This window comes from Polypterus senegalus, chromosome 6 (assembly GCF_016835505.1).
Source record: "Polypterus senegalus isolate Bchr_013 chromosome 6, ASM1683550v1, whole genome shotgun sequence".
NCBI lineage: Eukaryota > Metazoa > Chordata > Cladistia > Polypteriformes > Polypteridae > Polypterus > Polypterus senegalus.
This window is the reverse complement of record NC_053159.1, coordinates 188,244,434-188,269,186: the sequence shown is the minus strand read 5'-3', so window position 1 is coordinate 188,269,186 and position 24,753 is coordinate 188,244,434. Positions and strand designations below refer to the sequence as shown.

At 44.8% G+C, this 24,753-nt stretch overlaps 1 protein-coding gene across 3 annotated transcripts in view; it reads left to right on the top strand.

The window, feature by feature from the left end:
- The window catches only part of LOC120531901 (butyrophilin subfamily 1 member A1-like), a 76,398-nt gene that overhangs the window by 31,736 nt on the left and 19,909 nt on the right, over window positions 1–24,753 (top strand). For all 3 annotated transcript variants that reach the window (XM_039757734.1, XM_039757733.1, XM_039757732.1), the window contains one exon: window positions 908–946. In XM_039757734.1, coding sequence (XP_039613668.1) covers window positions 908–946 — 39 coding nt within the window. The remainder of the gene's footprint in view (window positions 1–907; window positions 947–24,753) is intronic.

Genomic DNA, 24,753 nt, shown 5'->3' with positions numbered 1-24,753 from the left:
TGATCAACACACTCCATTATAGTGCAGAAACACGGAGAACTTCTTCAGGTGACCTGACCCTTCTGTGTACAGAGTGATGAGACAATCAGACAGGCCTGTGCCTTGTGGTGCTCTGGTGTTGCTCACACAGTCCCGGAGTGTCACAAACTGCGGTTCTGCTCAACTGATAGTCCATCATCCAAGACACCACAGGTTCATCCACCCGCATATCTCTGAGTTGACCCTGATGCATCTGATGCACAAATTCCCTAAACCGCATCCATGCTACAATATGTGTTGACAAAAAGTCTCCAAAACTGCAGCGCCCGTTAGAAAACAAAATGACAGCTCAGAGGATGTGTACAAATTACAGATTTCTTCTACTGTGAGTGTTTAACCCAAAGAGGGAGTCTAGATTATTCTCTGTAACAAGCTGAGGAAGAAGGAGAAAATATTGTTGAAAGTTCCCGACTCCTAACAGATTTCTATGCTGGACTAACCAATATTATATAATATTGTATAATTTCTTCACTTCTTTACAGAAAATTTATTCATAAGGTATAATCTTGTTGCAGTACTCTATCCAAAGGTGAAAGTGTGTTCTACTAGTTGTGTATATCTGTGTTTTGTAAGCCTATACTTTTGTTACTTATTCATCATTATACTGTACTTACCTGATTTAATTTGTTTTTCCTTTCTTGTAAATATTTCTTTGACATTTCCTTAAGCACGTTGAGATACATCTTGTCCTTGAACATGTGCTATAGAGAAATGTGAATGTTGTTGTTGTAAGGGTTTGTTAACAACAGTTATTACAAAGTGTGACTAGAAAGATGAAGAGCTATTGGTGTCAGCGGTGGCATACCACAACTACAATCAGATCAAAATCAGCTTACATTGTTCTTCTCTTTCTCTTTTTCTCCCCCAGATCAGTTGCTTCATGTTTGGCTCCTCCACAAACAACTAGGTAACTTCATTTTTATTCTTAACATAATAATCACAAAACTTACAGTGAAACAAAATTAGAGGAACACTTTGAAAATACACAATGGAAAAAAAAATCCTGCTGGTTATCTGTACTGCTATGGACTGATATGGTGATGTGTGAGGAATGAAAGGATGGATATGAAATGATCAACCTTCAGAGGGCTGAATTCAAAGACACCCCGAAAATCAAAAGGAAAAAATGATGCGGCAGGCAGGCAAGCGAGTCCATTTGGCCAAAATTTCATTGCAGCAACTCCAAATTGTACCCAATAGTTTGTATGCTAATTTTAATGAGATGACAGATGGTGTCCTGGGGGATCTCCTCCCAGATCTGGGCCAGGGCATCACTGAGCTCCTGGATAGTCTGAGTCCTTGGATGGACTGAAACATAATTGTCCCACCCAGAGGTGTCCTATTGGATTGAGGTCAGGTGAGTGAGCGTGAGGGACAGTCAATGGTATCAATTCCTTCATCCACTCGCCACATGAGGCCGGGCATTGTCATACACCAGGAGGAACCCAGGTCCCATTTCACCAACATGGGGTCTGACAATGGGTCTAAGGATTACATATCTAATGGCAGTCAAGGTGCTGTTGTCTAGCCTGTAGAGGTCTGTGCGTCCCTCCATTCATATGCCTCCTCAGATCATCATTGACCCCCCACCAAACTGCTCATGCTGAGTGATGTTACAGGCAGCATAACGTTCTCCATGGCTTCTCCGGACCCTTTCACATCTTTTACATGTGCTCAGGGTGAACCTGCTCTCATCTGTGAAAACCACAGGGTGCCCGTCAGTGGTGGACCTGCCAATTCTGGTATTCAATGGCAAATGCCAATTGAGCTCCACCGTACCCACTAGAGGATGTCGGGCCCTCAGGCCACCCTCATGAAGTCTGTTTCTGATTGTTTGCTCAGAGACATTTACACCAGTGGCCTGCCTGCTGGAGGTCATTTTGTAGGCTCTGGCAGTGCCCATCTTGTTCCTCTATGCCCAAATGAGCAGATACCTGCTGTTGAGTTAAGGACCTTCTACAGCCCCCCTGTCCAGCTCTCCTAGAGTAACAGCCGGTCTCCTAGAATCTCCTCCATGCCCTTGAGACTGTGCTGGGAGACACAGCAAACCTTCTGTCAATGGCACGAGTAGTAGTTATAGGCAGGCGGCTACTGTCAAAATCGCAATTAGAGCTGTCAATCATAATGATTAATGACTTTTAAGCCCCGCCCCGCTGACGCAAGACCGGAAGTCCCGCCCCGTCGCATCCTGATGACGTCACGTCGAATTCCCCCGCCCCTCCACGTGACCTCTCTCCGCCCCGTTGGTTCCGCCCCCCGGCGTCGGATTGGTGTAAGGCCTCCCGTCCCTCCCGACTCCTCCTTGAACCCTCCCTGGCCCCTGATTGGTTCCATAAACTGTCAAGGGTCCGTTTGACGGAGGCCTGACCGCTGTTTGAACTCGGATTGCACCTGCCAGGCGAAATAAACTGTCAACGGACCGTGTGATGGATGTCTGCCCCCTGTTTGAACCCCTCCCACCCACCCCCACCTGCCTGCCCAGGAAACTGTCAAGGGCAGTTTGATGGATGTCTACCCCCTCCTTGAAATCCCCACCGCCCCCCTCTCCCGAAAGACAAGCCCGGGCATGTTACAGCCTTTACCTCGACAAGCTCGGGCATGCCCGGGGCCTGTCCTGATCAGCTCAGACATGCCCGGGGGATGCCTCGGCCCCCGCCCTTTCTCCGGCACAAGCCCAGACAGGCCCTGGGGTCTGTCCTGACCGGTTCAGACCAGCCCCAAGTCGTCCCAGCACCGACCCGAGGATGTTCCGTACCCTGCGTCCTCAAGGGACTGCCTCGCCTCTGGGTCGAGGCAGCACCTGACGGACGGCAGCCCCGGACCTCCCAGTCCCCCCATACTTACCGGCCAGTTCTGAAAGGCCCTATAAAAAGCTAAGCATTTTGTTCTATCTATGATTTTAAGACATGAAAATATCTCATCTTGGCTTCAAAAACCTGCATTTTTCCAGCTCACACACACAGATAACAAACTGTTAGATCAAAGACACGGTCTGAGTCAGGCCGCATTTAACCATAGGCCCCACACTTCCCGGTCCCCCACATTTCCCTGCTGAAAGCCTAAAAGCTAAGCATTTTGTTCTATCTACGATTTTAAGATGAGCACACCATTAAAACATCTCATCTTTGCTTCAAACTAAGTCAAGCTGCTTTTTTTTTCCATCTCGCACACAGATAACAAATTGTGAGATCAAAGACACGGTCTGAGTCAGTCAGCTTGATCGCACCCTGTTTCTGGGCCCCCCGGGGCTCCCCCCCACTTCCCAGCCACTTCTGAAAGTGCTGTATAAAAAACAAAGCATTTTCTTGGTTCTATCTATGATTTTAATATGAACACGCCATTAAAATATCTATCTCATCTTTGCTTTATCACTTACAGGTCCATCCTTTTCCATCTCACAGAAATTCCTCAACCAACATTGAGTCAGGTTCCCAGTGACAGACTCCCAGCAATGGAGCGGTTTCTCAAAAGAAATCAAGCAGCCCGCTTTTAGCAGACCCCCCTTGCAATCAGGCCTGTGTGCTCTGTCTCTCTCTCTCTCTCTCTGAGCGCAGACACGGGCTCGAGACCGCGCAGACCCTCTGCCCATGACGGATGGATCTTTTAAAGTTAAGGGATTTTTAAAGATTAGCTTGTAAAGCTTGAGATAACTGCTAGTTCAGCCCTTTAAAAATCACACCTAGTTAAATAATATGCCGCAGTTCCCTTTTTAATCACGTTTGAGACGTCTAAAAATCTAGCCTGGGCTGATTGGTGGCTGATATCAAAAATGTTCTCTTATATACAGAGCTTAACCTTAGGGACCCTCTCCATTGAGAATATTCAGGAGTGGCTTTAAAGCGCAGGCCGGTGGTGCAGTAACTCTGACCTAATAAAAGTATTCTGAACTACTTGCAGAAGGGACCCGGTGGTGAAATGCCTACTCTTTGAAACGGCCTCTCTCTGTACGAGCCGCCTGTTTTTAAAAGGTTGAGATAACAAAACATTTTTGCTTTATAAACTCTCATTTGGACAGCCGGTTAGAGACAGACTCCAGGAACTTACTGTAACGGTGTTTTCATTCATTCATTTCGCTAAATGTAATTATTTTAATACAGGATAGTAACCCAAAATCCGGGTGATTTTAGACGTGTGAGTAATATAATGAAGTTATTTTTAAAAGTAACCCCACACCGCACAAGAGAGACAGATTCCACGTGTGTTTTAGGATTTGCTGCGGTCAGTGATGAATTTTATTTTTTTTTGCTCTGCTCATTTCTATCACCTAGGAGCCTTTTGACAAAAGAAACCTCTCTAAATACACTTGTGCATTTAACGGAGGTTTATAAGGAAGCAGGTTTTCTACCTTATCCCAGTTTTGTACATGCATGTAAAAGCACTTACTGTTACACTAGCACAAAATTTTGATATTTTCTGTCTACTCAAAAAAACTGAAATTATTTCTATTAACACAGATGATAATTAGAAATCATTTTACTATTTTTAATTAAAAGTTAAAAACAGAAAAGCCCAATTATGATTTTTGTTTTGTCATGGGAGGGCCCTAGGGTGACACTTTTCCCCTTTATACTCTTACTTATGTAGACCTTAAAACATATTCTTACCAAAATAGTTCATCACTTCCCAATTCCTGTAACATCAGGTAATTAGACAGAGCTCCATGACAGGCAAGAGAAGATTATAGGTCAAATACACAGTGTCATAAAATAAAATAAAGTGTGAACACCGCGCAGACCCTCTGCCCATGACGGATGGATTTTTTAAAGTTAAGGGATTTTTAAAGATTAGCTTGTAAAGCTTGAGATAACTACTAGTTCAGCCCTTTAAAAATCACACCTAGTTAAATTTTTAAATCACTTTTGAGACGTCTAAAAATCTAGCCTGGGCTGTATAATTTGTAATTATAATACTTAATATAATTTGTATAACAATCGATCTAAAACAAGCCCTTTTCTCTTCAAACTCACCCCACATTTTAAATACAGGTATCTTCAGCTGACCCTAAGGAAACATCTTGTGGAAGCCAGCGGCCCATATGGCTCAGGGAGGGGCTGATGGCTCCAGCAGGGGCCGATTTCACACTTCAGCTAAATCAGGTTTCTCAGTGACGGACTCTGCAGTAAAAAACAGTTTTAGCAATGAAGCTGATTTCCCAGAGAGAAAGACCAAGTGGCAGACCCTGTCAGCTTTTAGCCGACCAAACGCCCTGTGAACAGCCCCTGCTCTCTCTCTACACACAGAAAGTACAGTCAGGCTCTGCAAGCACCCCACTCGGGGCGAGGACTCTGTGAGTTTGCTTGCAAACAACTGAGCCGCCGTTTCGAGCACCCACCCCGCTGGGTGACCCTCGAGAGCCACTGGCTAGTCTCAGGAATTTGTTAGGATTATGTCATGTACAAACCTAAACTTTGATTTATCACCTTTAAAGACATGGAGCAGTCTCGTGCTACAAACGCCTTGTGTCTCTTTTAACACTTCTGCCTGTAAAGCTCTCTATTCCTTCTGTGGCCTCAGGTTTAATAGGGGCTTGCACCCAGGCTAATGAACAAGGTCCTGTACATGTCGAGATGCCGGCCCATGCCTGCGTCCCTTACACTATATAACATGTTTGGTTGTTCATTTTGTATGTATAATATAATGAAGATATTTTTAAAAGTAACCCCACACCGCACAAGAGAGACAGATTCCACGTGTGTTTTAGGATTTGCTGCGATCAGTGATTTTTAGTGTTTTGCTGAGCTCATTTCTATCACCTAGGAGCCTTTGGACAAAGGAAAACTCTGTAAATACACTTGTGCATTTAAATGGAGATTTATAAGAATGCACAGGAGGCCGTAGTGAGGTGTGCTGGTTTAACTATAGTCAGAGGATGTAAGTAGCACTTTTTGCCCCTCCGAAGTTCATCGGAATAAAATCATGTTTTTAAAATCGGCAGCTTTAGCTCATGCTAGTGACCTCGTAAATGGGAGCCAACCGCTCAGCAGCTTGTATAGCTCACAAAATAGCAGAGCTAATTACTCTTTCTTCTTAAACTAATGATCAGATATTCGGGTAATTCTTAATGAAACACTAAAGTGCTAGTGAACAAAAATACATGTTCAGTAGCCAAGTAAAAGGACGGTTGCTTTAACATGAAAATAAAGCATCTTTAGAAAATAAAGCGTCTAAAAGCATCTTTGTAAAGGTCCGATTTTAAAACGTTATAAGAAAAAGCCTTGTTTCCCAAAGAGTTCTTTGGAACCATCTGTGCCTTTCTGATCACATCCACCCCAAACATAGCATAGAACTTAATTTCTGTACTCCTTTTAAATGAGAATAGCCAGTATAAAGTCCCTAAAGGAACCGGAGACATCTGATATCTTTTACCCTATATGTTTTCTTGCCGCCCAAGTCATTCAGATTCTGCTTACAACACAAATGTGCGATTATTTTTCTCAAATGGCCAGTTCTTTGGCCTGCTAATCATGAAAAAAATCATATTTTATTCTCCTGACACTTTATTTGCATATTTTATTATACCTACTTGTATCGACATTTATCTATCTCTATATTTATTTTTCTGTATCAGAAGGTAGTTTAAGTCAATTTGTTTTGGGTTCAATAGATGTATTTTTCATATTTTGATTCTTGTTTTCTTTTTTTCACATCTTGAGTCCCCTTTTTGTTACTTCGCGCCCCTAGCGTGGTCAGCCCAGAGTTTGAGAACCACTGTTGTAGGGTTTTATTGGTAAAACACTCTGCGGCATTTCAAGCTAAGTTAGATTCCCTTGTTTATTCAGCCGTCCATCGGTGTTCCATTTTCGTTATAAATTGTATTTAGTCTATTTACTAAGCATTTTATATGATGATTAGAAAACAGTTATCTTGTTCAGGCTTTACTTTAAATCAGCATTTTCATCAACAGGTTATAAACACTTTGGTACTCAGGGGTCTTTGTATAATACAGCGTTTTAGAAATTCTGTGAATGCTTGGTAATAGCCTTCCATTTTACAGCAGTTATGAGACCCTGAAAATAAGAACGGTTATAGGAGGTTATAGGAACCTGTACACTACAGGGCTGATGAGATTAGGCTTTGGACGTTAGGCCAATCAGGATGGAAAATGTTTTTAGTGAATAGTTACATTATATCTATTATAGGCGTTAGCACAAGGATTAAAATTTTACTAAAACTATGAGGATTTATTCTTTCTTTTAGGTAGTCCAGGTGACATAGGACGGGTTATGGAAAACTGCTTTTCCCCTCTGTTTGTGAAAAAGCATCCTTGGTTTTAGTAGCATTCAGGGTGAAGGGGACGTAAGTTTGAACTGTGATTCCAAGAGTCAACAAGTGTCTGCAATCTTCTTGAATACGAGTCCAAGGACCTGGGTTTGCGCAGGGATCATAGTCAGGGGCAGAGTTACGCTAGACATTATTATTCCAAAATGAAACATTGACTCGCCCCATCACAAAGATAAGACAGTACAAACTAAAATGTACAAATACTAAGTGACAGAGGAGATTAAAAAACATCTTAAGACCGGATCACCCCAAGCTCACACACACTACAACAGAACCTACGTGTTCTGCGGTATATTATCAGCTAAATGGTCATCTATGTAGGCAGTTCCACGGGATGGCAAAGAGTTGGGGAAAACATTATTGAACATCTGCTAGTATGAGGCTGATTAACATGAGCGGTTATTGTTAGAATCTTATCCTGGCACTAAAAGTCAGGCTTGTGTTCCTCCTGATTCAGGAAGAACATTAAATATTGGAGTTTAGAATATGAACTAGACTGATAAGGACATGTGTGCCAAAATGAATAAATAAAGTAAATAACCACATGAAAAAGTGGAGTGATTACAATTTGAAAAACTGCCGTGATGTATCAAAACATTTGAAATAAATAATAAGCTTTTTGACATGCAGTCGGAATAGTCTGAATGTGTCTTAAAGAGTTCATTTTTAAATAAAACTTAAAAGGCAAATTAAAAATATTAAATCTGAATAAAACACAGAAGTATCATTTAATGATATCAATTAGGGTTAAGTATTATCAAGCACGGGATCTATTTATCAGGTTTATTTAATTTAGTTATAAACAAAATGATTGTTGGCATTTTGCTTTGAAATGAACAATAGTCTGATAGAGCTTTAAGAATTAGAATGTAAGACAAACCTCTACACTCTATAACAAAATGTTGCTGTTCCAATAGGAATATCTCGGATGTCTGTTTTATTTTAACCTTTTGACAAGAATCCCCTGGTCTTGGAAATATACCACCTATGTTGAATATGAACAGTGCCGACATGCTAACTAAATAGATATAATCTAAGATATTTTAGAATATGACCCTAGGCTAACCCCATGATTCTGACCAACTAAAGGGTCTTCACTTCATTGTCCAACTTCCTGCGGGTGTTATGGATCTTGTAATGGAGACTGCAAAAGATTCTCTAATCTTTACTCTGTAATGGTCCATATGATGGAGATCTAGCGCCTGGGTCCGAGGGTTAACGGTCATAGGACATGATGTTCAAAATTCAACTCGGGTTTTCAAATGAGATAGGACGAGTGCGGCGTGTGTTCTGTATTCGCTATTCACAACGACCATAACCCGAGACCTTAGGTTTTTTATGCCGAAGTACCTTTCACTGACCCGAATAAGAGACATCCATCAAAAGGCTCTTGACAGTTTCCTGAACCAATCAGACCGGTGGGGCGGGAGTCGCTTTTCAAAGAGTATAAAAAACGTTTTCAACGACCCACTATCCTCGACGGTGAAAGAAATTAGGGTTTAAAAATCAACTGGTCCTTTATTGGTCATTTTCAAAAACAATCTAAAAATTCAGAGAGGTTTTACCAACCACTTCAAAACATTACAACTAAACAGCGTGATTAAAAGCCGACAAAAACATGTGATCTCACGAAACATTCAGTTCAGACACTTCATCTGATTTTCCAGTTCGTATCCCCTAAGGTCCATCAAACCTATCAGGTCCAGAAAATGGCATTTAGAGAAAGCCTCGGCAATTTCACGTATTTTTGAGTAAGAGTCAGCGTCCGTGTGATAAAAGGCTTGGACGATCGACTCCTGAATAGAATGTTCATTTTTCTGGTCAACAGCATTTTGTAAAAAGCTGGTGAAATGGCAGAAAGATGTGGAAACCGCCCAGAGTCTTGATGACCGAGCTCCTGAGCCACGGTTTGTGGAAAACAGATAGTCGCTGTTGCTGCTGAGCCGAGCAGTCTCAAATAGACCCGTAGGCTGTGTCTGGCAGGGTCGGTCTGTACAACATCCCTGCCGGTACTTTTTAGGTGCCGATCCATTATTCTATCCGGCAGAGCCGCCATTCAACTCTTGCCCAGCTTCAGTGCCTTTCGAAATGTTTCACCCAGGGTCCGTCCGTTTGTTCAAGGGCCATGCCCGCATAATCCCATCCTTGGGTGATAGGTTCCAATCGGCCGGAGCCTCTGCGGGTCGTCCACGGCCTCTTCTTGTTGCACGGCCTGAATGGCTCTCTCCTCAGACCCTGCTAGGAACCCCGGAACATCATGAGCAGGTACAAAAATGTCAGGTACTGCGCGGTTCTCCAGGAAACTATCCGAAATATAGATCACCAGGGGCAGATACCTGAGGCTCAGGCCCCTAGATCTGGGCAGTTGAAGGCATAAGATGGTCCGGCCGAGAAGGCTGGTCTGCAGGCTAGCTGTTAGGCGCAGAGTACTCGGAGTCGGGCACGATAGCCTCAGGTCAAAACAGGCCGTTGTAGGAGGCCGTCTGGTCCGTAGACCGTCGTGGCTGATCAGGAACATAGCTGGAGAGATGCTGATTGTTAACCGTTCAAAACACGTCGTTGAAAGCGTTTTTATACTGTTTGAAAGGCGACTCCCGCCCCACCGGTCTGATTGGTTCAGGAAACTGTCAAGAGCCTTTTGATGGATGTCTCTTATTCGGGTCAGTGAAAGGTACTTCGGCATAAAAAACCTAAGGTCTCGGGGTTATGGTCGTTGTGAATAGTGAATACAGAACACACGCGCACTCGTCCTATCTCATTTGAAAAACCGAGTTGAATTTTGAACATCATGTCCTATGACCGGTTAACCCTCTGGACCCAGGCTAGATTTCCATCATATGGACCATTACAGAGTAAAGATTAGAGAATCTTTTGCAGTCTCCATTACAAGATCCATAACACCCGCAGGAAGTTGGACAATGAAGTGAAGACCCTTTAGTTGGTCAGAATCATGGGGGTTAGCGCCTAGGGTCATATTCTAAAATATCTTAGATTATATCTATTTAGTTAGCATGTCGGCATGTTCATTTTCAACATAGGTGGTATATTTCCAAGACCAGGGGATTCTTGTCAAAAGGTTAAAATAAAACAGACATCCGAGATATTCCTATTGGAACAGCAACATTTTGTTATAGAGTGTAGAGGTTTGTCTTACATTCTAATTCTTAAAGCTCTATCAGACTATTGTTCATTTCAAAGCAAAATGCCAACAATCATTTTGTTTATAACTAAATTAAATAAACCTGATAAATAGATCCCGGTGCTTGATAATACTTAACCCTAATTGATATCATTAAATGATACTTCTGTGTTTTATTCAGATTTAATATTTTTAATTTGCCTTTTTAAGTTTTATTTAAAAAATGAACTCTTTAAGACACATTCAGACTATTCCGGACTGCATGTCAAAAAGCTTATTATTTATTTCAAATGTTTTGATACATCACGGCAGTTTTCAAATTGTAATCACTCCACTTTTTCATGTGGTTATTTACTTTATTTATTCATTTTGGCACACATGTCCTTATCAGTCTAGTTCATATTCTAAACTCCAATATTTAATGTTCTTCCTGAATCAGGAGGAACACAAGCCTGACTTTTAGTGCCAGGTAAGATTCTAACAATAACCGGCTCATGTTAATCAGCCTCATACTAGCAGATGTTCAATAATGTTTTCCCCAACTCTTTGCCATCCCGTGGAACTGCCTACATAGATGACCATTTAGCTGATAATATACCGCAGAACACGTAGGTTCTGTTGTAGTGTCGTGAGCTTGGGGTGATCCGGTCTTAAGATGTTTTTAATCTCCTCTGTCACTTAGTATTTGTACATTTTAGTTTGTACTGTCTTATCTTTGTGATAGGGGCGAGTCAATGTTTCATTTTGGAATAATAATGTCTAGCGTAACTCTGCCCGTGACTATGATCCCTGCAAACCCAGGTCCTTGGACTCGTATTCAAGAAGATTGCAGACACTTGTTGACTCTTGGAATCACAGTTCAAACTTACGTCCCTTGACCCTGAATGCTACTAAAACCAAGGATGCTTTTTCACAAACAGAGGGAAAAGCAGTTTTCCATAACCCCCGTCCTATGTCACCTGGACTACCTAAAAGAAAGAATAAATCCTCATAGTTTTAGTAAAATTTTAATCCTTGTGCTAACGCCTATAATAGATATAATGTAACTATTCACTAAAAACATTTTCCATCCTGATTGGCCTAACGTCCAAAGCCTAATCCTCATCAGCCCTGTAGTGTACAGGTTCCTATAACCTCCTATAACCGTTCTTATTTTCAGGGTCTCATAACTGCTGTAAAATGGAAGGCTATTACCAAGCATTCACAGAATTTCTAAAACGCTGTATTATACAAAGACCCCTGAGTACCAAAGTGTTTATAACCTGTTGATGAAAATGCTGATTTAAAGTAAAGCCTGAACAAGATAACTGTTTTCTAATCATCATATAAAATGTTTAGTAAATACAGTTTATAACAAAAATGGAACACCGACGGACGGCTGAATAAACAAGGGAATCTAACTTAGCTTGAAATGCCGCAGAGTGTTTTACCAATAAAACCCTACAACAGTGGTTCTCAAACTCTGGGCTGACCACGCTAGGGCTAAGTAACAAAAAGGGACTCGAAGATGTGAAAAAAGAAAACAAGAATCGAAAATATGAAAAATACATCTATTGAACCCAAAACAAATTGACTTAAACTACCTTCTGATACAGAAAAATAAATATAGAGATAGATAAATGTCGATACAAGTAGGTATAATAAAATATGCAAATAAAGTGTCAGGAGAATAAAATATGATTTTTTTCATGATTAGCAGGCCAAAGAACTGGCCATTTGAGAAAAAATAATCGCACATTTGTGTTGTAAGCAGAATCTGAATGACTTGGGCCGGCAAGAAAACATATAGGGTAAAAGATATCAGATGTCTCCGGTTCCTTTAGGGACATTAAACTGGCTATTCTCATTTAAAAGGAGTACAGAAATTAAGTTCTATGCTATGTTTGGGGTGGATGTGATCAGAAAGGCACCGATGGTTCCAAAGAACACTTTGGGAAACAAGGCTTTTTCTTATAACGTTTTAAAATCGGACCTTTACAAAGATGCTTTTAGACGCTTTATTTTCTAAAGATGCTTTATTTTCATGTTAAAGCAACCGGTCCTTTTACTTGGCTACTGAACATGTATTTTTGTTCACTAGCACTTTAGTGTTTCATTAAGAATTACCCGAATATCTGATCATTAGTTTAAGAAGAAAGAGTAATTAGCTCTGCTATTTTGTGAGCTATACAAGCGTGCTGAGCGGTTGGCTCCCATTTACGAGGTCACTAGCATGAGCTAAAGCTGCTGATTTTAAAACATGATTTTAGTTCTATGAACTTCGGAGGGGCAAAAAAGGGCTACTTACATCCCCTGACTATAGTAAACCATCATACCTCACTACGGCCTCCTGTGCATTCTTATAAATCTCCGTTTAAACGCACAAGTGTATTTACAGAGTCTTCCTTTGTCCAAAGGCTCCTAGGTGATAGAAATGAGCTCAGCAAAACACTAAAAATCACTGATCGCAGCAAATCCTAAAACACACGTGGACTCTGTCTCTCTTGTGCGTTGTGGGGTTACTTTTAAAAATATTGTAACAACCCGGCAGCAAGCGCTGGCGGAGTGACGCCTCATGGGTAATTTATGTAAATAGTTTGCGGGGAAATTATGGGTAATTTATAAAAAGCTTATTGTATGTCGGAATTTACGTATTGTCATTTGTGTTGTAAATAATGGTGTGTTTGTATTTAATTGGTTGGGTGGGTTTGGGTTATCGCCGTCCGGGGGTTATTTATTTTGTAAAAAGTACCAATTTATTGAAATGTGTCTTCGTGCTTGACCTTGGCAATGGCAGCAATAATGTTGAGCTTTTGTTTCTGACTATCTTCTGTAATAAAAGATACAACAGGACAGAGCTGTTTATTTGCTAAGATGTTATCTAAGCAAACTACCGAGACACTCGGAGTCGTGCGGTGTATGGGGCACAAGTGTTCTCTTTCTTAAAGAGCTGGGTGCAGTTGCGTGCATGGCGCTGGCAAGCCGCTAGCCGACAGCTTCGGAGAGGTGCACGGCAGAGTTCGGCTCGAAATCTTAAAAGACTCCTCCACGGGTCGCTACATTGGTGTCAGAAGTGGGAGACCAGGCTGTTAAGAAGACGCCGTCATGGAACAGAGTCTTGAAGAAATAGAGCGTGCCATCTCGGAAAATAGCGTTATGTTGGCGCCTGATCAGCAGAACTGCACGGAGAATAAGGACAAACTGGCCTGAGGGTGCCAGTATTCCCCGGACAGTGTTGCGATCTTCTAGGCGGCGCGGAATGAACCTGTAGCTGCCGCAACGACACCCCAAATCACCAGTCGGCCGGTCCTCCCCACGGTCACCCGCTAAGCTGCCACGATACAGCGGGTTGGCGCCCTAGAGCCATACCTTGCACAAGTGGATCTGGCTGCTCTTCACAATGGTTGGAGCTGCGAGGAAGCTGCAACACACTTGGCCCTTGCCTTGGAGGGTCCCGCACTTCAGGTACTCATCGACCTGCCGCCTGAGGAGTGTCGTGATCTTCAGGCCCTCACCGATGCTCTCACCCGTCGTTTGGACAGAGAACCTCAGCGGAACACAACAGGGAGGAGCTGACAAACCGACATCGGCGTGAAGGTGAGAGTGTGGGAGCATTTGCAGCTGACATCAGGGTCTATATGCGGAAAGGTTACCCTACTTTCGACAGCAGCAAGGGAAGAACTCAGTGTTCATGCTTTCCTGCGGGGCCTTACACCAGAGCGTCTCCGTCAGCACGTCTGTCTGCTGTCGCCCAGACATTTGAGTGAGGCACTACGGGAGGCTGAACGGGCTGAAGAGGTACTACAGCTTGGGTCTCCGCACGCGTCAATCATCACGCCCAAGCCGCTAACGAGCAGTTGGCGAGTGGTAGAAAGGGACCAACCTGAGGGTGTGGAGGTCAGTCGCCCAGCCATCATCATCCCTCCGCAATGACTGCCCTAAAGTGGGCTGTGGGTTTTCAGGTGGACTGTACCTAGACTGCATTATAGACGGACGGCCATGCAGTGCCTTAGTGGACACGGGGTCCACTATTTGTCTATTACAGAGAGAGTGTTGCCCAAACAGCTGGTCCTCTTCCAAAAGACTGGACTCCTTCTAACATCGAACTGCGCGCGTTACGGGTGAACGGACAAAAATGCCGGAAAGAAACTATTGACTGTAGTAGTAGGGACGAGCCAGACCAGCCACGAATTCTGGCTCATGGACATTAAAGACAAATGCATAATTGGGTTAGACTTGCTGGCCCACTGGGGAGCATGTGTTGATGTGTCCAGGGCCATCCTCCGCGTAGGTAATGAGACTGTGTCGCTCCAATCGGGCTGGAATCATCCTGGAAGGGCTGTTAGCTTGGATTTGCCTGGACACCACGGCTCACCGGCTCCCGACCGTTGTTCGGAAGATGCAGGGACTGAAGAGACCCCCAGGAGAGTATTGCAGCTCAGACCAGTGCTCCCCAACGGTTTTCCTCACACGACCACCCATCCACTGAGGCGGTTGCTGCTGTGGAAGAATTGGGCCATCGAAGTGGTGAACAGCTGAGCACGCCACAGCAGGAGCAACTCCAGAAAGTATTGAACGACTTTGTGGACATTTTGCGGCTCGAGAAGAGGACTGCACCAGAACCTCGTTAGTCAAACACCACATTGACACTGGCCACGCCGCCCCCATTCGGTTGCGCCCCCACAGATTGCCTCTTGCAAAGCGCCAAGCTGCCGAAGAATTGATTCGCGAGATGGTAACCAACGACATCATTGAGCCTTCTGACAGTCCTGGGCGCACCCATGGTCATGGTGCGGAAGAAAACGGGGTTGGCGCCTTGTGTGGACTTTCGTAAATTAAATGCAGTCACTCGAAAAGACTCTTACCCATTGCCTGCATCGATGATGCATTGGACTATGTGGCTGGATCCCGTTGGTTCAGCACTTTGGACTTGCGCAGTGGATATTGGCAGGTAGAACTGGCAGCAGAGGACCGACCCAAAACTGCATTCACCATCGGACAAGGGCTGTGGCAGTTTAAGGTAATGCCGTTTGGACTTTGTAATGCGCCGGCCACGTTTGAAAGACTAATGGAGCGGGTCCTAAAGACATTCCCGAACCCGTTGTGTGGTCTATTTAGATGACCTGCTGATTCATGCCAGAGACTTTGACCAGGCGGTGCACAATTTAAGGGAGGTCCTGACCGCCATTAGTAGCGCCGGGTTGCGGTTAAACCCTGAGAAATGCAATCTTCTCGCCCGACAGACTCAGTTTCTAGGGCGCGTAATCAGCGAGTGGGGTGGCTACAGACCCGCGAAGGTGACTGCCGTGAGCAACTGGCCCCACCAGCCAATATCACTGAACTGCGGAGCTTTTTGGGTTTAGCCTCCTACTACCGAAGATTCGTAAAAAACTTTGCGACCATTGCCAGCCCTTTGCACCGACTAACGAGTAAGGGCCAACAGTTTGGGTGGACGGAGGATTGCACAGCCGCCTTCCAACAGTTAAAGGCTGCCCTCGTCAGCGCGCCGTCCTGGCGTACCCTGACCCCAACCAACCTTTTGTGGTGGACACTGACGCTAGCAATGTGGGGATTGGGGCCGTGCTCTCACAGAAGGGGGAGGCTGGAGAAAGAGTGATAGCTTATTACAGCTGCAGCCTCAGTCGACCGGAGAGGAATTACTGTGTCACTCGGCGGGAACTGTTGGCAGTGATCCTAGCGGTACGGCACTTTCGGCCCTACCTATTGGGCACTAGGTTCACACTGCGGACTGACCATGCTAGCCTCACCTGGATGTTGAATTTCAGGCAACCAGAGGGCCAGGTGGCAAGGTGGATGGAGATTCTACAAGAATATGACTTTGAGATACAGCACCGACCGGGACGGCAGCATGCCAACGCTGATGCCCTCTCCAGGCGTCCATGCCTCAGCAATGAATGTCGATATTGCCGCCGACAGGAAGAAAGGGGGCTGGGGCCATCGTCCGCATCCGCAAGGATAGATGACACTGTTGGAGTAGGGGAGCCGTACACTATTGACCAATTGAGGCAGTTACAGGGGAGCGATCAAGCACTAGAAAAGGTAAAGGGCTGGTTGGAGACACAAGAACGTCCCGACTGGCAAACCGTGTCGTCACAGGGGCCTGAACTCAAAATACTCCACTCTCAGTTGGGCAACTTGGAGTTGCACGATGGCGTAATCTACAGGCGGTGGCGCGCCCGTGGGAGGAATTGACCGGCTACAACTACTGGTTCCCCAGGCTTTGCGCGCCGAGGTCCTCCGATGGGTCCACGGAGCGGCTGGATCCGGACATTACGGAACGCTAAGACAGTGCGTCGACTACGGCAGCGGTTTTATTGGCCCGGGTGTCGGCAAGACGCAGAGCTACACGTCCACTGCTGTGACGTCTGCACTGCACAAAAAGGACCTGGTCAACGTTCTCACGCGCCATTGCAACGATACCTGGTCGGGCACCCATGGAGAGAATTGGCGTGGACATACTGGGTCCTTTTCCTGTAACGGAAGCCGGAAATCGCTACGTTTTGGTAGCAATGGACTACTTTACCAAATGGCCAGAGGCGTATGCAGTTCCGGATCAGAGTGCCCCACAGCTGCCCAAAAACTCGTGGATGAAATGTTCACTCGATTTGGAGTTCCGGACGAGCTCCACAGCGATCAGGGGCGGAACTTTGAGAGCCGTTTGTTCAGAGAGGTGTGTCAGCGACTGGGGGGAAAAGACCGGACCACCCCTTCACCCACAAAGTGATGGATTGGTCGAGCGATTTAATCGCACCCTGGCCACTCAACTGGCAATTCTGACCAGTCAACACCAGCGGACTGGGACCAACATCTGCCTTTGGTCCTATGGGCATATCGGACAGCAGTGCAGGAGTCGAGCCAATGCACGCCAGCGGGCTGATGTTTGGAAGGGAACTTCACGCCGGTGGATTTAGTGTTTGGCTCACCCCCTGAGCCTGAGATTATTGGTGGGCCCGAAATGGATTATTTTAGACGGCTAAAAGAGCGGCTGGACACCGTTCATCGACTGGCCAGGGAGGCCCTGGAGGGAGCTGGAGCACGCCAAAAACGGGCTTATGACTCGCGGGCTCATGGCCCGACGCTGAAGCCAGGGGACAAAGTGTGGGTATTTTGCCCAGCGGAAGCGGGATTGTCCCCAAAACTAGCCCACCATTGGCAAGGACCGGGAGAAATATTGGACAAAATATCGGAGGTAGTTTTCCGAGTCCGAATGCCTGGACGAGGCAGACGGGTGGTGCTGCACAAGGACCGTTTAGCACCATACCACCCACTGGCCCCAGAGCAACAACAACTCGAAAATATAAGCGGTTCTCCAACCTCCACCCCCGGCACCGAGTCAGACAGTGACAGGACTGAGCCCGACACCAGTGATGGCACCTCCGGCAGGACAAAGCGTGTCCGTCGACGGCCAGGACATTTACGTGATTTTATCTGTGATGAGTAGGGTTGTGGGGACACTAACCCTCTTAGGAGGGGGCTGTGTAACAACCCGGCAGCAAGCGCTGGCGGAGTGGCGCCTCATGGGTAATTTATGTAAATAGTTTCGGGAAATTATGGGTAATTTATAAAAAGCTTATTGTATGTCGGAATTTACGTATTGTCATTTGTGTTGTAAATAATGGTGTGTTTGTATTTAATTGGTTGGGTGGGTTTGAGTTATCGCCGTCCGGGGGTTATTTATTTTGTAAAAAAGTACCAATTTATTGACATGTGTCTTCGTGCTTGACCTTGGCAATGGCCGCGCAATAATGTTGAGCTTTTGTTTCTGACTATCTTCTGTAATAAAAGATACAACAGGACAGAGCTGTTTATTGCTAAGATTTTATCTAAGCAAACTACCGAGACACTTTCGAGTCGTGCGGTGTATGGGGCACGAGTGTTCTCTTTCTTAAAGAGCTGGGTGCAGTTGCGTGCATGGCGCTGGCAAGCCGCTAGCCGACAGCTTCGGAGAGGTGCACGGCAGAGTTCGGCTCGAAATCTTAAAAGACTCCTCCACGGGTCGCTACAATATCTTCATTATATTATACATACAAAATGAACAACCAAACATGTTATATAGTGTAAGGACGACAGGCATGGGACGGCATCTCGACATGTACAGGACCTTGTTCATTAGCCTGGGTGCAAGCCCCTATTAAACCTGAGGCCGCGGAAGGAATAGAGAGCTTTTACAGGCAGAAGTGTTAAAAAGAGACACAAGGCTTTTGTAGCACGAGACTGCTCCATATCTTTAAAGTTGATAAATCAAAGTTTAGGTTTGTACATGACATAATCCTAACAAATTCCTGAGACTAGCAGCCGGTGAGGCTCTCCGAGGGTCACCCAGCGGGGGGTGGGTGCTCGAAACGGCCGGGCTCAGTTGTTTGCAAGCGAACTCACAGAGTCCTTCCTCCGATTGGGGTACTTGCAGAGCCTGACTTTACTTTCTGTGTGTAGAAAGAGATCAGGGGTTGATCGCAGGGAGGTCGGCTAAAAGCTGACAGAGTCTGCCACTTGGTCTTTCTCTCTGGGAAATCAGCTTCATTGCTAAAACTGTTTTTTACTGCAGAGTCCGTCACTGGGAAACCTGATTTAGCTGAAGTGTGAAATCGGCCCCTGCTGGAACCATCAGCCCCTCCCTGAGCCATGCGGGCCGCTTGCTTCCACAAGATGTTTCCGTAGGGTCGGCTGAAGATGCCTGTATTTAAAATGTGGGGTGAGTTTGAAGAGAAAAAGGGCTTGTTTTAGATCGATTGTTATACAAATTATATTAAGTATTATAATTACAAATTATACAGCCCAGGCTAGATTTTTTAGACGTCTCAAAAGTGATTTAAAAGGGAACTACGGTATATTATTTAACTAGGTGTGATTTTTAAAGGGCTGAACTAGTAGTTATCTCAAGCTTTACAAGCTAATCTTTAAAAATCCCTTAACTTTAAAAAATCCATCCGTCATGGGCAGAGGGTCTGCGCGGTGTTCACAATTTATTTTATTTTATGACACTGTGTATTTGACCTATAATCTTCTCTTGCCTGTCATGGAGCTCTGTCTAATTACCTGATGTTACAGGAATTGGGAAGTGATGAACTATTTTGGTAAGAATATGTTTTAAGGTCTACATAAGTAAGAGTATAAAGGGGAAAAGTGTCACCCTAGGGCCCTCCCATGACAAAACAAAAATCATAATTGGGCTTTTCTGTTTTTAACTTTTTAATTAAAATAGTAAAATGATTTCTAATTATCATCTGTGTTAATAGAAATAATTTCAGTTTTTTTGAGTAGACAGAAAATATCAAAATTTTGTGCTAGTGTAACAGTAAGTGCTTTTACATGCATGTACAAAACTGGGATAAGGTAGAAAACCTGCTTCCTTATAAACCTCCGTTTAAATGCACAAGTGTATTTAGAGAGGTTTCTTTTGTCAAAAGGCTCCTAGGTGATAGAAATGAGCTGAGCAAAAAAAAAAAAATAAAATTCATCACTGACCGCAGCAAATCCTAAAACACACGTGGAATCTGTCTCTCTTGTGCGGTGTGGGGTTACTTTTAAAAATAACTTCATTATATTACTCACACGTCTAAAATCACCCGGATTTTGGGTTACTATCCTGTATTAAAATAATTACATTTAGCGAAATGAATGAATGAAAACACCGTTACAGTAAGTTCCTGGAGTCTGTCTCTAACCGCTGTCCAAATGAGAGTTTATAAAGCAAAAATGTTTTGTTATCTCAACCTTTTAAAACAGGCTCCGTACAGAGAGAGGCCGTTTCGAAAGAGTAGGCATTTCACCACCGGGTCCCTTCTGCAAGTAGTTCAGAATACTTTTATTAGGTCAGAGTTACTGCACCACCGGCCTGCGCTTTAAAGCCACTCCTGAATATTCTCAATGGAGAGGGTCCCTAAGGTTAAGCTCTGTATATAAGAGAACATTTTTGATATCAGCCACCAATCAGCCCAGGCTAGATTTTTTAGACGTCTCAAACGTGATTAAAAAGGGAACTGCGGCATATTATTTAACTAGGTGTGATTTTTAAAGGGCTGAACTAGCAGTTATCTCAAGCTTTACAAGCTAATCTTAAAAATCCCTTAACTTTAAAAGATCCATCCGTCATGGGCAGAGGGTCTGCGCGGTCTCGAGCCCGTGTCTGCGCTCAGAGAGAGAGAGAGAGAGAGACAGAGCACACAGGCCTGATTGCAAGGGGTCTGCTAAAAGCGGGCTGCTTGATTTCTTTTGAGAAACCGGCTCCATTGCTGGGAGTCTGTCACTGGGAACCTGACTCAATGTTGGTTGAGGAATTTCTGTGAGATGGAAAAGGATGGACCTGTAAGTGATAAAGCAAAGATGAGATAGATATTTTAATGGCGTGTTCATATTAAAATCGTAGATAGAACCGAAGAAAATGCTTTGCTTTTTTATACAGCACTTTCAGAAGTGGCTGGGAAGTGGTGGGAGCCCCGGGGCCCATAAACAGGGTGCGATCACGCTGACTGACTCAGACCGTGTCTTTGATCTCACAATTTGTTATCTGTGTGCGAGATGGAAAAAAAAGCAACTTGACTTAGTTTGAAGCAAAGATGAGATGTTTTAATGGTGTGCTCATCTTAAAATCGTAGATAGAACAAAATGCTTAGCTTTTTAGGCTTTCAGCAGGGAAATGTGGGGACTGGGAGGTGTGGGGACCGGGAAGTGTGGGGCTATGGTTAAATGCGGCCTGACTCAGACCGTGTCTTTGATCTGACAGTTTGTTATCTGTGTGTGTGAGCTGGAAAAATGCAGGGTTTTGAAGCCAAGATGAGATATTTTCATGTCTTAAAATCGTAGATAGAACAAAATGCTTAGCTTTTTATATGGCCTTTCAGAACTGGCCAGTAAGTATGGGGGACTGGGAATTCTGGGGGACGGGCAGTGTGGGAGGCCGTCCATCATCCTCGGTCGGTGCTGGGGCGACTTTAGGCTGGTCTGAGCCAGTCAGGACAGACCCCAGGGCCTGTCTGGGCTTGTGCCGGAGAAAGGGCGGGGGCCGAGGCATCCCCCGGGCATGTCTGAGCTGGTCAGGACAGGCCTCGGGCATGTCTGAGCCGGTCAGGACAGGCCCCGGGCATGCCCGAGCTTGTCGAGGTAAAGGCTGTCACTTGCCCGGGCTTGTCTTTCGGGAGAGGAGGGCGGTGGGGAGTTCAAGGAGGGGGTAGACATCCATCAAACTGCCCTTGACAGTTTCCTGGGCAGGCAGGTGGGTGTGGGGTGGGCGGGTTCAAACAGGGGCAGACATCCATCACACGGTCCGTTGACAGTTTATTTCACCCGGCAGGTGCAATCCGGTTCAAACAGCGGTCAGGCCTCGTCAAACGGACCCTTGACAGTTTATGGAACCAATCAGGGGCCAGGGGAGGGTTCAAGGAGGAGTCGGGGAGGGGACTGGGGCCCTTACACCAATCCGGCGGGGCGCCAACGGGCGGAGAGAGGTCACGTGGAGGGGCGGGGAATTCCGACGTGACGTCATCAGGAGGCGACGGGGCGGGACTTCCGGTCTTGCGTCAGCGGGGCGGCACTTCCGGTGTGACGTCAGAGGGGGCGGGGCTTAAAAGTCATTAATCATTTTGATTGACAGCTCTAATTGCGATTTTGACAGAAGCCGCCTGCCTATAACTACTGGCACGTATTGATGTGCCTGCCATCCTGGAGAAGTTGGACTACCTGTGCCACCTCTGTATGGTCCAAGTATGGCCTCATGCTACCAGTAGTGACACTGAGTGTAGCCAAATGCAAAAAAAGTAACAAAACAGATGAGAAGGGAAAATGCCATTGGCCTCCCACCACCTGTTAACTCATTCATTCCTGATTTGGGGGTCGTCTCATTGTTGCCCCTGTAGTGCACCAAAGCAGCTGAAACTGATGAACAAGCCCCTCTGCTACTTAATTGAACAGATCGATAGCCCATAAGTGTCATTGGCTTGATGTTATACTCTCATTAAAAAGTGTTCCTTTCATTTTTTAGAGCAGTATATATTCCAGTATCATCCATAAATTGGAATTGACTGTCTTTCCAAGTGGGTTGGTCACTGGATTGCCCTCAGATTTCCCACCGATTTTGACAGATCAAGCTGTCAGGGACTGTGCAGCCAATCTGGACCATCACAGTCAGTTGTGAAACACATGCATTTCTTAAATAGCTACTTCTACAATGAACAGCACCGATCCTAAACAGGCAAGTAAAGGATTATGGGAAAGACTTTTGAATTGAAGACCCACCTCTCTCCGCCTCATTAGTTGTCCAGGAGTCCTGCATAGTGGACGATCTTGTTAAATTTAACCATCTTGTGTCCTCATGGGCCAAACGCTTAATAACTAGAAATGTTAGACAATGGCGAACACCCAATTGTCCCAAAATTTGGAACGTGTTGCAGTAATCCAGAGACGGCCTTGGGGTGGGCAGGGGCCTAGGGCTGTCCAACCCCACGTGGGGCCAATTACGTCAAACGCTGTTACCGGTATGTGTGGACTGTATAAACTTGCATGTGAATTTCATAAAAGTAATGTTAACATACACCAGATCTTCTCATTATAGTATTCAGCTAAATTTTTGTAAGATAACACGGACTTTATCAAAATATACAATACACGATACTAGCCATGTGCTCCCAACTACGTTGCGCGTGTTAAAATTGTCTGTGAAGGGCTCCCTGTTTAAAGCGGCTGCCAGTCGTGAACTGGGCCCTAAATCGCACAGCATTATGACTTTTTATAAGGGAAACAAAATTACAAAAGAAAACCCTCGGACAATGATTCGATAGGAACGGCCAACTCTGAATCGCTGTCCGAATCGTAATTATGTGGTGGTGTAGGAGCATTTCTGTTTCTGTCCGTTCACAGTCCGTCTCGTTTTCACAACGCTGTCGTTTCCTCTCACGATGTCTTCTCAACCTTTCTCCAATCTCGCAGGTTGCTTTGTGGCAATCCAAAGAGTAAGGCAATATACACGGAGCAATGGTTATAAAAGGGGACACATAGGTATCCAGGCTCTTTAAAGCATAAATAGGGATCACTTCACTGACATGTGAGCAAGCCACGGTACAACTGTGAGACGCAGCACTCACCGGCTACTAGCGTAACAATAAGAATTTCCGAAGCGTGCTGTTACGTTGTCATTCATTGTACCCACTGTCTGTCTTTCATTCATATGTCACGTAGGCGCATACCTTTTATCTTCGGCAATCTCATTCTCTAACCAGGCCTCAGGAGCTAATCAGCGTAACACTGTCCACCACCCCTTTCGTTATTCCGGCACATTGTTGACATCCATGAGTAACAACAACGTACTAAACTGAAAGGTGGTCTACGCATGCGTGGAATTTGCGGACAAAAAAAGATCAAGATCTAAATGAAGATCTCTTTAGTTAATTTAAAGCACAACAATTTGTTTAGTTTGAATGTCTGTGTTTTGAGGTGTGACTGGCGTACTGCAGTCTTCAGTAGTATAAGCCTGGAGGAGATTCTTAATGCAATGCTTATGTGTTAGCTGTCTCTCTACTGCCATCTAGTGCTTCTTCTGCTAATTCATTCGCGGACAAACAAAGATCAAGATCCAAATGAAGATTATATATAGAGATAATCTATTAATTAAGAAAGTGTGCCATGATCTCTTCCACTCATGGCGTCGACAGCGATACAGTTAAACCAGTAATAAAACGTTGCTTCGTGTTCCACTACCAAACACTACCCCCACTGTTTCAACTTGGCCTACTGTAGCAAACTGAACCACTCGACTAAGAAACGATGGTGGGCTCTCCGAACATGAAGGAGTCCTAAGTGACAAGTCATGAGTTGTTCCCAAGTCAAAACAGAAGCCAACCCAGCGACTAATGGGCTAGACCTATTTTAGGAAGGGGATTATACTGGGGACCCTTTTTTTTTTTACAAAGACGTACATGTACGGAATTTGACCTCGAGGAAGGATTTTTAAAGGGTTCCTCTTAGAAGCATATCAAATATGTATATGTATATATATATATATATATATATATATATACTGTATATATATATATATATATATATATATATATATTATGTGAATGCTGGCCCGCACAGACAGACGGACAACATTTTGCACCCAACACACTTTTTATTCACACTATTTACACTGCTATAAAAGTCACGTGCACTCACGAACCCCAGTGCTGCTGGCACTGAATCCCCCAAAAGTCCAGGGCCCACAGTCACTGTGCCTTTCCTCTGGCCGCCTCCTGTCCTCTCTCCAGCTCCGTCTTCTGCCTCCCGACTTCCACCAAATGACTGGAGGGAGGCGGCCCCTTAAA